Source organism: Panicum hallii, chromosome 1, assembly GCF_002211085.1.
Source record: "Panicum hallii strain FIL2 chromosome 1, PHallii_v3.1, whole genome shotgun sequence".
Classification (NCBI taxonomy): domain Eukaryota; kingdom Viridiplantae; phylum Streptophyta; class Magnoliopsida; order Poales; family Poaceae; genus Panicum; species Panicum hallii.
Window position 1 is genome coordinate 16,257,573 of NC_038042.1, and position 12,768 is coordinate 16,270,340.

General features: G+C 43.2%; 1 protein-coding gene across 1 annotated transcript; it reads right to left on the reverse strand.

The window, feature by feature from the left end:
• Positions 1-506: 506 nt before the first annotated feature.
• Positions 507-1,430, reverse strand: LOC112896271 (probable CCR4-associated factor 1 homolog 11). Its single transcript, XM_025964197.1, has one exon. It carries the CDS (start codon positions 1,428-1,430, stop codon positions 507-509), a length of 924 nt encoding a protein of 307 aa, XP_025819982.1.
• Between the last annotated feature and the right edge of the window lie 11,338 nt (positions 1,431-12,768).

The following is a 12,768-nucleotide window of genomic DNA, read 5'->3' on the forward strand; positions in this document are numbered from 1 at the left end:
CTTCAAAATTCGAAGTGAAAAGTCGGCAATGATCATTAAACCTTTGTCTGCACTAAACTAAAACAATCAACAGTACCTAATGTAATGTGTTGGTCGTACCTAAGTATTTCTCGTGAAGTCAATCATGAAGTAGTGAAAACACCTTTCTACACCGGATTTACTCATGAAGTAGTGAAAACAACTTTCTACACCGGATTTACTCACGCGCAATAGAAGCTGAGTACCCTGCTTGTCAAATGTGACGTAAAACCACAGACACACGTTGAACACACGTGCATGTAAATTTTATATTAATTTTTAAACACGGTACAAACGGAGACACGCATAGAAATCTACGCCCGCGTACGGCAACATGTAACCTTAATAAGATCAGTAACAAAAGAATAACATCCGTAACAATAGAATTAGATTCCATGTAGTTATTATAAATCCAGCTAAAAATTGCTAACGTTTTTCCTTAAATTTTTTTTGTTAACGTTATTCCTTAAATTTTTTTGCTAACGTTATCACTGTAATCCGTCGATGAGACCTTCGTAGGCGGCGACGTCGTCTTGGGACAGGATGTGCAACCTCATCACCGTATGGATCCGGCATGCCGTGAGGCTCTTGGGCCCGGCGAGGCATGGCGGTTCCACGATGGGCCGCAGCACGCCGAGGTTTGCGGCGACGCTTCTGATGCCAACGCCGCGCAGGTCCCCGCGGCCGCAGTTCTCCGCCATGTACTTGGCATCGAACACTCGCCCGCCGAGGAGCGCCCTCACCCTCTCCATGAACTCCGCCCTCGTCTCCGGCAGCGGCTGCCCGTCGCCGAGCATCTTGACGAGGTAGGCCAGGTCGTACGCCCCGCCGAACGCCACCCAGGTCAGCTCGTTCCCCCCCGGCGCCGACAGGATCCCTGCGAGCTTGTCCTTGAACGCCGCCGAGCTGACGCCGCACTCGCGCGCCCGGTCGAAGTCGATCCCCTGCGACCTTAGGAACTCGACGGACGGGGCCGCGTGGCGGTGGCGGTTGATGTCGAAGTCCGAAAAGTTGAACTCCCAGGCGCGCTCGACGTGGTGGCCGGTCTCGTAGTCGACGACGACGGGCAGGTTGCCGTGCGCGTCGCAGAGCGTGAGGCCGAGCTGCACGATTGGCAGCTCGTCGACGTTGGCCCGGACCAGGGCATAGCGCTCGTCGGGGCTGAGGTCGGCGTCGCGCGCGCCCGCGGGCGGGCGGTGGACGGTGCCCGGGTACTCCGTGTCCACGACGACGTAGGGGTGGCGCGGGAGCAGGGCGGCGACCAGGTCCAGCTCCGCGTCGAAGTTCGCGGCCGTCACCGACTGCAGCTGGACCACCGCCTGGACGTACGGCGCGGGGTGGCGGACGGCGCCGAAGTACGGGTAGGCGGCGTACGGCGGCGGGAGCCCCGGAGGCACCGCGAACGGGGCCATGAAGGCAGCGTACGACGGCGGCGGCGGCGGGTACGGGAACATGGGCGGCGCGCGCCCGCGCCACGGATGCGAAGGGCCTGCTGGAGGGAACATGGCTGGGGCGGCGGGGGCGTTCCTGGAGACCACCGGCGGCTTCTCGTCCAAGCGCGCTGCGAGTCGTGGGAGATCGAGTTTTGCTTGTGCGAAAGATGAGTCGATGAGGCGTAACGTCTGCACGTCGGACTTATATTGGGCGGAGCGGCAGAGGTGCAGGCCGACTCAGTTGCGGCATGAAGTTCGAGTCCAGCTCTGATGCGGACACCCAGTTCAACTCGGGTTGTGCGTAGCGCCCAACCTGCCCGCGCATGCAACGACTGCTCGAGCACAAGCGATCCCACGAAAAAAATTGCTTTCTTCCCTTCAGACCTTAAATTATTCATTTGTTTTCCTGATTTGCTTCAAATTGCTTTCTTCCCTTCAGACCATAAACGAATCATACTTCCAATCAATGCAATGCTAATTGCATTTGGTGTACATTCTCAATTTGGCAATGTCCGATTCTCAACTGCATCACCCCGTGGCAACAAATGGAACTCATCTCTATCATATACTGATCTTAGCTTACCTGGTAAGTTACTTGTGATGCAACCTGCCTACCTAGGTTTGACTCTTGACTTAGCACCACAGATTTATTTCAAAATTTAACCGGCGTTATTGTTTCGGTGGTAGACGATGTGCTAGTCAATAGTGAGGCCCAGCTCAATCTTTCGGAGGTGCTCATAGAGGTATGGCTGCGTGTGTATGCTCATGGAGGAGAGTGTACTATATGTCAAAAAAAATATCTGTTGGCATCACTTCTCTTTGTTTCCGTCATAGCTTCTGAATCTTGTACAAGTGAGTTTTCCTGTGAATCATTTGGTTTATGGAACCCTGCATAAATGATAAACTGTCCACATGGACCGCTGCTTGCCATGGAACCATGATAAATGATAAATTGTGGACGAAGGGGCGCGGTGGGGAAGGAAGGCGACAGCCTGTCTCAAGGAAGGTCAGCCACTATAAACAGTCGTCATTATTCGCATCATTACTGGCTCACTGCCGATGCCGCAGCAGCAGCACCCCAGCCCCGAGTCATTAGTGCACAACGCCAGCATTGGAGCCAATATGAGGCACCACCGCTTCAAACCGGTGAAGGATGACAATCAGATCAGAGTGAAAAGATCTCAGTGATGCCTAGAGAGGTGAACAAGCGTACCTAAAAAATCTAAAAAAATTTCATAGCAACTAAATTTGTTGGAACTTCCGATACTGTATAGGTCGGAACTTCCTACACTGAATCGGAACTTTGGACAAAATAAAAGTTGTTATATGAAATTTAAAATTAAACTTGAAACTGCAGAACCTGACTGAATTAAAAGTTGCATAATGATACTAAAAGACTTCTGCAATTAATTTTTGCAAGCATAACAACTCGAGTATGCAGATCGGCACAAAACAAACTCTAGGTCAACAATAACTAAATAAATGCAGTAAGCATACGATATAAGAGATTTGTTCCTGAAGTTCACTCACACTAAGGAAGCTACGTCTCCGTTGAGGAGCTCACAAAGAGCCGGATCTTCCACTAACCCTTTACCTCACTCAATCAACCTCAAGGAGGATTGAGTCACTTACTATGAAATTCACAAAGAATAGGTAATACAAACTTCTCAGGACGCACACACACTAGAGGATGCTCGACCGGGCGACACCAAACCGTCTAGAAGTAAACTCCAAGAGTAACAAACGCGAATCAATGGATGAGGATGCTTCAAATGCTCTTGAGATGAATGTGGCTGCCTTCTCACTCAAATGCTCAAGTCTCACACCTCAATCTTACTCTCACCAAAGCCCTTGCTCAAATCAACTCAAGAATTAGCTCAAGGGAAGAATTGTGGAGTGGAGTAGAAGCTTGTGGAGGTGTTTTCTCGGGGAAGAATAGTAGCAAGTGAGGAGGGGAGCGGAGGGATAGAAATACTTGACCCCAAAAACTAGCCATTAGTGTGCTGGTTAAGTGATTGTCGGAACTTCCGACCCTATTAAAAACAGTGGGCCAAGGACCCCTATCGGAAGAACCCAGTTACTTCCGACAGGTGTCTGAACTTCCGACAACTGCAGAAACTGCAAGAACACAAATGTGCAAGTGTGTGACTTGTGTCTCTCATAGGAGGTTAGCATCTTAATTAAGCACTTTGACATCTTCAAGTCATCTCCTCGCATACCTCTTAATAGTACGATGCTTCCTATACTCAAATTCGAAATATAAAATAAAGAAAGATCTTCTTTTGAGCTCCATCACCGTTTATCAAGTAGATTGGCTTCTTTTCATGCAAATATTTCATTTCATTAAATTTTAACCTTTCCATAGCTTGATAAACACATTAGCTCCTTAATTATGCATATCATCAACACCAAAACCCACTTAGGGGGGCCAAATGCACTTTCAACTCCCCTTTTTGGTGATTGATGACAACACAATTAAGACTCACAAGTAATACCATAAATTATCCTGAATTCACTCATATAGTTGAACTCCCCCTTAATACGTGCATTTTTCAAGATAGAATCAACAATGGCCTCAAATGCCATTTGCAAATATTAAAAGATCTCCCCCTATATCATTGCATTTGTGGGGTCCACAATGTGAGAAATATCATCATGATGCATATGACAAGATATATCACAACAACAAAGTGGAAATAAACATTACATCAAGTCATGATCATCACAAAGGCAATAAGTTTTAAGATCACACTAGCATAGATAAATATAAATAAGTCTTACAAATTTAAAAGTCTCACTTGGCACACCACCACACATAACATAAATATAAGTCTCATTTGTCCTCAAGCACGTTCACAAGCACTTAGAGTTCAAGGTCCAAAGCTACTAGATGGTAGATAGATAGATGAAGCCGAACATATAGATAGATAAAGCCCAACATCCACATATGGCCTATGGTGAGCTCACTTCCCCTTTGGCATCAAGCGCCAAAAAGGAGAGGCCCTTCCATATCCATCACTCATCATCCTCATCATCTTCATCCTCATCTTGTTCCTCATTTGTGGGTGTGTTGGCTGTGGGCACATCGTCTTCTTCATCTTCATTCGTCTCCTCACGGCCGCCCAAATCCTCATCAATATCATCATCATCCATTTGAGGAGCACCAAACACCATAGACGAGCTACCAAGCTCCTCCCAAGGGTTGTAGAAAGTTGGAGGAGGAGGAAAGTCCATTGGAGCACGAATCGGAGAGTGACGCATGTCATTCTTTGCCATAAGAGCCTTTCCTCCATCTTCAAGAGTTGCTCATCCACATACTTCCTATGAGCATAAATTTCTTGGGCGTTGTGATGGCCCACGTTGAAGCATGCAAACAAGCCTTGAGAGATGAAACTTAGAATTTCTTTCTTCTTTGGGACACAAGGAGGTGGACCATAGGAGCTTAAGGGACCTTCGGAGCTAAATGGACCACGAGAGCTAGATGGAACATGTGATGGTCCTTGGGCGGAGCGGCGAGGTGCATGAGCTCCAAGCTCGAGAAGACACTGAAGTTGACCTTTCTCAGGCTTGTATACTTGATGGTCCTTGTCGATCAAGATATTTACACTTGTCACTTCTTTGATCATGGCAAAGATGTACGGTGCATAGTGACAGCCTTTCTTTGGTGAAACAAAACAGATGATAATTTTCGCTCAAATAAAGTCAAAGACACTAAACTCATTCTTGTTGGGAGCCATCCTAACAAGCAGATTCTTGGAAATGTTAGAGATGTTGTTCGAGTCACCACTTTTGGGACACAGAGTGTAGCGGAAGAGTTGGTTGAGCAGCTTGTAGTAAGGTGTCAACCCATGTATTGTTCCAAACTTAATGTCATCATATGCACTGTCATACATGAAGTACAAGGTGTCAACCCATGTATTGTTCCAAACTTAATGTCACCATATGCACTGTCATACATGAAGTGAAGTTCTCCATCATCTAGCACATTTTCCTCCTCATGTATCTTCTCTCTCATGAGATCAACATTAGAGAACCCAAGAATGCTAGCAAAATGTGCATACTCAATGGAGAAGGGCTTGACTTAAATGGTCCAATGAAAGGTCTTGGTTGAGTGGTTGACATAAAGAGTTGCATAGAACTGAGCAATGACCTCCTCATTCCAAACACATTGGAAAGACATGATTGATGAGAGATTCATTCTTCTACAAGCACCTTTTACTTCCCTTACCCCAATTTCAAACAAATAGTCACAGTTGATGGATTTTATCTCGGTGTTGGGATGAGATTTGCAAAGGATCATGGAGGCATACCATTCTGCATGAAAATTCATTCAAAAGCGGACATCTCCAAGATATCGGCAAGTTGTCATTCGGTGCTCACATGACGTAAAGCAATATCTCCCTTAGCCTCGTGATCCCTTAAGAAATGATATCTTATATCTATGTGCTTTGTTCGGGAGTGTTGCACCAGATTGTTTTCTAGCTTGATAGCGCTCGCATTGTCACACAAGAGCAGAATCTTGCTAAACTTACAGCCGAAGTCACTCAACGTTTGCTTCATCCACAAGAGTTGGGCACAACAGGCACCTGCTGCAACATATTCAGCTTCGGCGGTGGATAAAGCAACCGAATTTTGTTTCTTAGAGCTCCAAGACACTAAGGACCTTCCAAGAAATTGGCAAGTCCCTATCATACTCTTTCTATCTACCTTGCAACCGGCATAATCCGAATCAGAATAGCCAAGTAGATCGAAAGTGGAGCCTTTGGGATACCATAAGCTAAGGTTAGGAGTGTGTATCAAATATCTCAAAATTCTCTTAACAGCTATTAAGTGACATTCCTTAGGATTGGCTTGAAATCTTGTACACATGCACACACTAAGCATAATATCAGGCCTAGATGCATAAAGGTAAAGAAGAGAGCCGATCATAGAGCGATATACCTTTTGATCAACTGACTTCCCTTCTTCATTGAGATCAAGATGACCATTTAATGCCATGGGTGTCTTGATGGGCTTAGCATCGGCCATGTCAAACTTCTTAAGCATATCCTTCACATACTTGGTTTGACATATGAAAGTCCCTTCCTTCATTTGCTTGACTTGAAATCCAAGGAAGAACTACAATTCACACATCATGGTTATCTCAAACCTCTTGGTCATAATTCTACTAAACTCCTCACAAAATTTCTTATCAGTAGAACCAAATATAATGTCATCGATATACATTTGGCAAATAAAGATATCCTTAGAAACTTTGTGAGTAAATATAGTAGAATCGGCTTTGCCCATTACAAAGTCATTCTCGAGAAGAAAATCCTTGAGGCATTCATACCATGCTCTAGGAGCTTGCTTAAGCCCATAGAGCGCCTGATTTGAAAATCTTGGATCTTGGATCTACATTTGACACATGATTTGAAAATCTTGGATCTTCAAAGCCCAGCGGTTGTTCTACATACAATAGCTCGGATAGGAGGTCATTCAAGAATGCACTTTTCACGTCCATTTGATAAAGCTTGAAATTATGGTGAGTAGCATAGGCTAATAGTATACGAATTGACTCAAGCCTAGCTACGGGTGCATAGGTTTCAAGAAAATCCAAACATTCAATTTGGGTGAAACCTTGTGCAACTAACCTTGCCTTGTTTCTTGTGACGACACCATGCTCATCTTGTTTGTTTCAAAAAACCCACTTGGTGCCAATCATATTTTGCTTTGGTCTTTCAACCAACTCCCATACCTCATTTCTTGTGAAGTTGTTCAACTCTTCTTGCATGGCAATTACCCAATCCGTATCATCAAGTGCTTCATCTACCTTGAGAGGTTCCAAAGAGGAAACAAACGAGTAATATACACAAAAAGTTGATAAATGTGAACAAGTTGTTACCCCTCTTTGAATACTTCCAAGGATATCGTCAACAGGATGACCCTGTTGAACGCTTTGATGAACTCTTGGATGAAGCACTTGTGATTGAGGTTGAATGAGTCTATCATCATCATCTTCAACTTGTAGAGCATCTTCTTGAGCTTCCCCACCTTGTTCTCCCCCTTGATCATTGCCATGAACTTGATCGTCATCATGAACTTGACTTTGATCTTGAGGTTGTTGAGAGCTTAGTGGTTCAATTCTTCTGGATGATGATGGATCATTGTTTCTTTCTTCAACCGGGGTTTGAGCTTTAACTTCACGAGGCCTCACTTCTCCCAAACCCATCCTTATGATTGATAGACTTGGGGTTTCCTCTTCATCTACAAGGTTTTTATCAACTTGTTGTACTTGAGAGCTGTTGGATTCATCAAAAGTTACGTCCACCGTGACCTCAACACAACCGGTGGTCTTGTTGAAGACACGATAGGTGTGTTCGTTAGTACCATAACCAAGTAGAAAGCCTTCATCAAACTTTGGTGCAAACTTTGAGCTTTTAGTTTTCTTGTTAAGTATGAAACACTTACTCCCAAAAACTCTAAAGTAGTGCACCTAGAGTTTGTTACTGGTGATTATCTCGTAGGTTGTCTTGCCCAAGTATTTGTGGAGGTAGAGGCGGTTGATAGCATGGCAAACCATATTGACTGCTTCGCCCCAAAAGATATCAGGAGCCTTGTACTCATCAAGCATTGTTCTTGCGGCTTCAATCGATGTCCTATTCTTCCTCTCTACAATACCATTTTGTTGAGATGTGTATGGAGTGGAGAACTCATGCTTGATTCCTTCTTCATCAAGAAATTCTTCAACATTGGTGTTCCAGAATTCCGAACCATTGTCACTCCTTATGTTCTTGATCTTCAACTCATATTCATTTTGAGCTCTTCTAATGAACTTCTTGATTATTCCTTGAGGCTCACTTTTATCTTGCAAAAAGACTACTGAAAGTGCAGCAAGGCCTCTAGTGTTTTTGGTAAATAGAATGATACCGCGATTAAAGAACTAATGATCTTGTTGAGTATATGAGCAGGAGTTGATTGGTACATCAATGGAATATTTATGATGAAAGACATTGAAAGTAAAGATAAAAGGCTCATATGACAAGACATGTGACTAAGCTATGATTAAAGTGACAATATTGACAAGCAATGATTACTATATGGATTGAGTTACGTGTTCGATGACTACTATTTATTCTCATATCCAAATGAAGCTTGTTGACGAAGTCATAGCACTAGAAGGAAATTTCTTATGAAGAAATGGACAATCTATCAATAGAAGATAAGTTGCAAAGAATTATGAAGAATGGATTTCATTGATGATTTAATTATGATACAAACCTATGTGGAACTCTATGTGATGCAAAGATGAAGAGTTGGAATTCAGGATAGTGTTTTGAGGGACTAAGCTTGGCGAAAGGCACTTGGTTTGTGCCGAGGCACCAATGCTAGGGTGAAGAAATTTTCTTTGGATTCAACTAAAAGAATCTTGGTCATGTAGGGTGTTCATATTAGCAAGTATCAATCCTTCTAGAATCTTATTGTGAAGATGGTGGTTTGAACAAAAAGTGGAATTCATTCAAAGATAATGTTCAAATCACTAGATCAAGGAAGTTGTGCAGAAGTTATTGAAACCAAGTTGGATGCACTCCTCAGATATAGAATTGAGAATGATCAAGGCACGACATGGTACACTTTTGACAAACTCAAATGGTTGAAATGTAATCTATCTTTGATCTTGAGTATAGATGTGCTGTACTATCAAAAGGGATGCATCATATTGTATTTTGGTTTAGTCTCAGTGCTCAAGTAACCCAAGTGAGTTGAGAGAGAAACACAAAAGCGCACATTGAGTGGAATTAACAGGGGCAACCGGAAGTTCCGGGTTTTGCTTACGTGGCACTAACGGCTAGTAGGTTTGAAAACCCGGAGGTTCCGGGTATGAGAATCTGGAAGTTCAGGGTTCTAACTGTCACATAACGGCTAATTTCTTTGGACCCAACTATTTATACCCTTGAGCCCCCTCCTTGGTGGGCTGCTGTTCCAGGTATTTTTTTGCTGATTGCTGGTTGTCCTAAGAAAGCTTTGTAGCCTTATTGAGCTCTCCCTAACCTCTCTTTATGAGATTGTGTGATTCTTAGAACATCTTTGAGTTGGGTTTGAGAGAGTGAAAGCTTGAGAGCACTAGAGAGCACAGCAAACCTGAGCACTTGAGTTTGGCCAAAATCGTGTGTTTCGCATTTGTTACTCTTAGAGCTTTGGCTCCTAGATGGCTAGGTGTTGCTCGGTGAGCATCCAATTGTGTGGGCTGTCACGGGAGGTTTGTAAGGGTCGGTTTCCACCTCCACAAGGGAAGGGAATCAAGATAGTGGAAGGTCAAGGTGTGGTTGTGTAGCGTCTTGGCAGGGAGGCTTCGCGGCGCTCCTCAACGGAGAGTAGGATTCACTGAGCTTGTGTAGCACATGCGGTGAATCTAAACTTCGGTAAAAATCCTAGTGTCAATTGTGTTCGATTTTATCTTGTAGATTTGAGGAACTCTCCATTGAACACTTGTGTTCTTGGAGAGATTATTTTTTTACATTACAGGGACTGTGTGGACCTACTCTAGAAACTCCACTTAGCCAACTCTACATCTAGTATTTGAACTTGTAACTATTTACTCGCACTAGATTTATTGTCTTCACTCTGCTCTGAGGGAACCCGGAAGTTCCGGTTTGTAGAATCCGGAAGTTCTGAGTTCATCTACTGTCCTGCTTAAATTTGGAAGTTCCGGATTTGCTCACACGGAAGTTTCAGGTTTGGCAGGCAGTGAATTTTATCCGCTGCTTTGGAATGAAAATTTTTAGATGTGCCTATTCAACCACCCTCTAGGCGACATCACGGTCCTTTCAATTGGTATCAGAGCTTGGCTTCACATCAAAGTTTAACCGCCGTGAAGAAAGATGTCGATGTCTAATAAGGTATTCATTGAGCCACTTATAAGTAATGGCTCTAACTACGCTTCTTGGTCTGCTCATATACGTAATGCTTTTAGGACTATGGGTCCAAATGTTGAGCGAATTTTAGTTGCTAGCACTCTTCCTCCAACATTTGATATTGACCATATCGATTGGGAAAATATCACTCAAGAGGAGTTGGAATGCACCCAACTCAATGCTTATATTACTAACTTCCTGCGGAGTGTTCTTTGTGAAGATATTCAGGAAGCTATCTTTGAGATTGAAGAAATACATCATGACGCACATCTCATTTGGGCTACTCTCAAGTATAAATATGGTGGGGCAAAATGGGATGCTCAAATACAAGAAGTTAGTGAGTCTACTAAGAGTTGCACAATATCATCATCAAAAACTAAAACTCAAATGACAGCAAGCAACAATCAAGAAAGCAAAGATTCAGTAGACAGTAACTTCACCTTTGTTCTTGCTGCATATCGGAAGTTCCGGATCTGGGAGAGAGGCTGAAAGACACAGACCAAGTGGTGAGTCCTCTTCTGTCATGTCTGCTCAGTCACACTATGATCATCATCAATGCTTTGTGGCCATGTCCGAAAATGAATCTGATTCAGATGGTGATAGTGATGATGATGAAGAATTTATGCTTGAGCTTAGAAAAATGAGTAAGAAAAGTAGAGAAACAATCATTGAGATGATGAAAAGTTGATGAAGCAAGATCAAGAGATTGAAATACAAAGAAAGCTGCTCAGTGATAAATATGAAGAAATCAAATCTCTTGCTCTAATAGAAAAGAAGGATCAAGCTCTCACAGCTCATGTGGATGAACTCACTATCAAGCATATGGATTTGCAAGCACTTCATATGGAGCTCAAGGGTTCTAATGAAAAGCTTCTGGAATCGTATGCCATGCTAGAGGTAGCTCATGAGGTTATGATCTCAATGATGAAATCATGTCGACTAACTGACGATACTTTCTCACAAAATGATAATAAAGAGAAACAATCTTGGTTTGAGAAAGTGACTATGGAAGATTGTAATGATGACCTAATTCAAGAGAATGAAGTACTCAAACAGGTGGTTGAGAGGCTCTCGAAGGAGTTGACAAAGATGAAAGGCAAGAGTATTGTACAACCTTCTCAAGATAACCGTGAAATCATGGTGAAGAAGCCTAAGAAGGGATCAACCGTGCAAAGCTCATGCAACCAAGTACACAAATCTAACAAGAGCAAGCCTCAAGCAAAGACAAAGAATTTGAATCATATCAAGTGTTTCAAGTGTTCCAACATGAGACATTATGCTTGAATGTGCTTAATCAAGCTGGAAGGCCAGCAAACACTCTCCAAGAGACGAAGAAGCCTTGACAAGAGAACGTGCTTTGGATGCTGCAAAAAGGGTCATAGAATTGCAACTTGTCCAAGCAAGTCAAATTTGCTGTCCGGCAAAACCGGAAGTTCCAGGTTTGCTAAACCGGAAGTTCCAGATGTGGCTGTACAACATCACTACAAGCTGAACAAAGGTTTCAAGAGAGCTCAAGCACAGTACTTGAAGAGGAAGGATGTCAAAAACAAAGAGAACAAGCTAGCAAGCAACCTCAAGCACAATGTGTGTTACACATGTCGAGGAAAGGGACATCTTGGTAAGGATTGTCCAAATGGTAACACTTTCTAAGTCCAACTTAGTCAACAATCTTTATGTACAGCTTAGGAGGTCCCATGATGGTGTTTGTGCTGGTAGGATGATAAATTCATCAACTATTCGGCCAAAAGCCATTTGGGTTTCTAAATCCTTGTTGACTAACCTTTGTTGACCCAATGCAACTTGGGTACCAAAATGTGCTTAAGAGAATTAGCAGGTACTTAGAGAGGCATTGAAGACTTGGCAAAACTTGAGAAGAGCTTCATCATGTTAATACTATGTCAAGTTTGGTTTTCTCATCTCCCATCTTGAAAAATTGCCAAGTTGAAATCAAAGTGATCTATATTATATTTCAATGCATCTCCGGTAAGAAGTACCTTCCTATAGCTATCTAGCTTCCTACATCTGAGTTTGCTTTGTGTGATTTCAAATATAGGATCTACTTAGCCTCTTATGTTAATTTAAGAAATTTAAATAATGTGACACATGATGCCCTTAACAAGCTCTATGGTGGAGCTAGTGTTTTCTTAATGATACAGGAGAATCTACAAGCCTTATCTCTCAAATTCTCCAAACTCATTCTTCATCGAAATCAGTTTTTTTGGAGAAGATAAGCTACCGTCAGAACATCCTACACCTTGTCAGAACTTCTGACATCCATCGGAGGTATCATCATTGTTCCGATCAAGGGTCCTCGGGTCGAATAATTTTATCCATCGAAACTTCCGACCCCACGTCGGAACTTCCGACAAATCCCCTATGTCAGGAGTACCAGTAAAGCCGGAAGTTCCAATTTCTCAATTCCG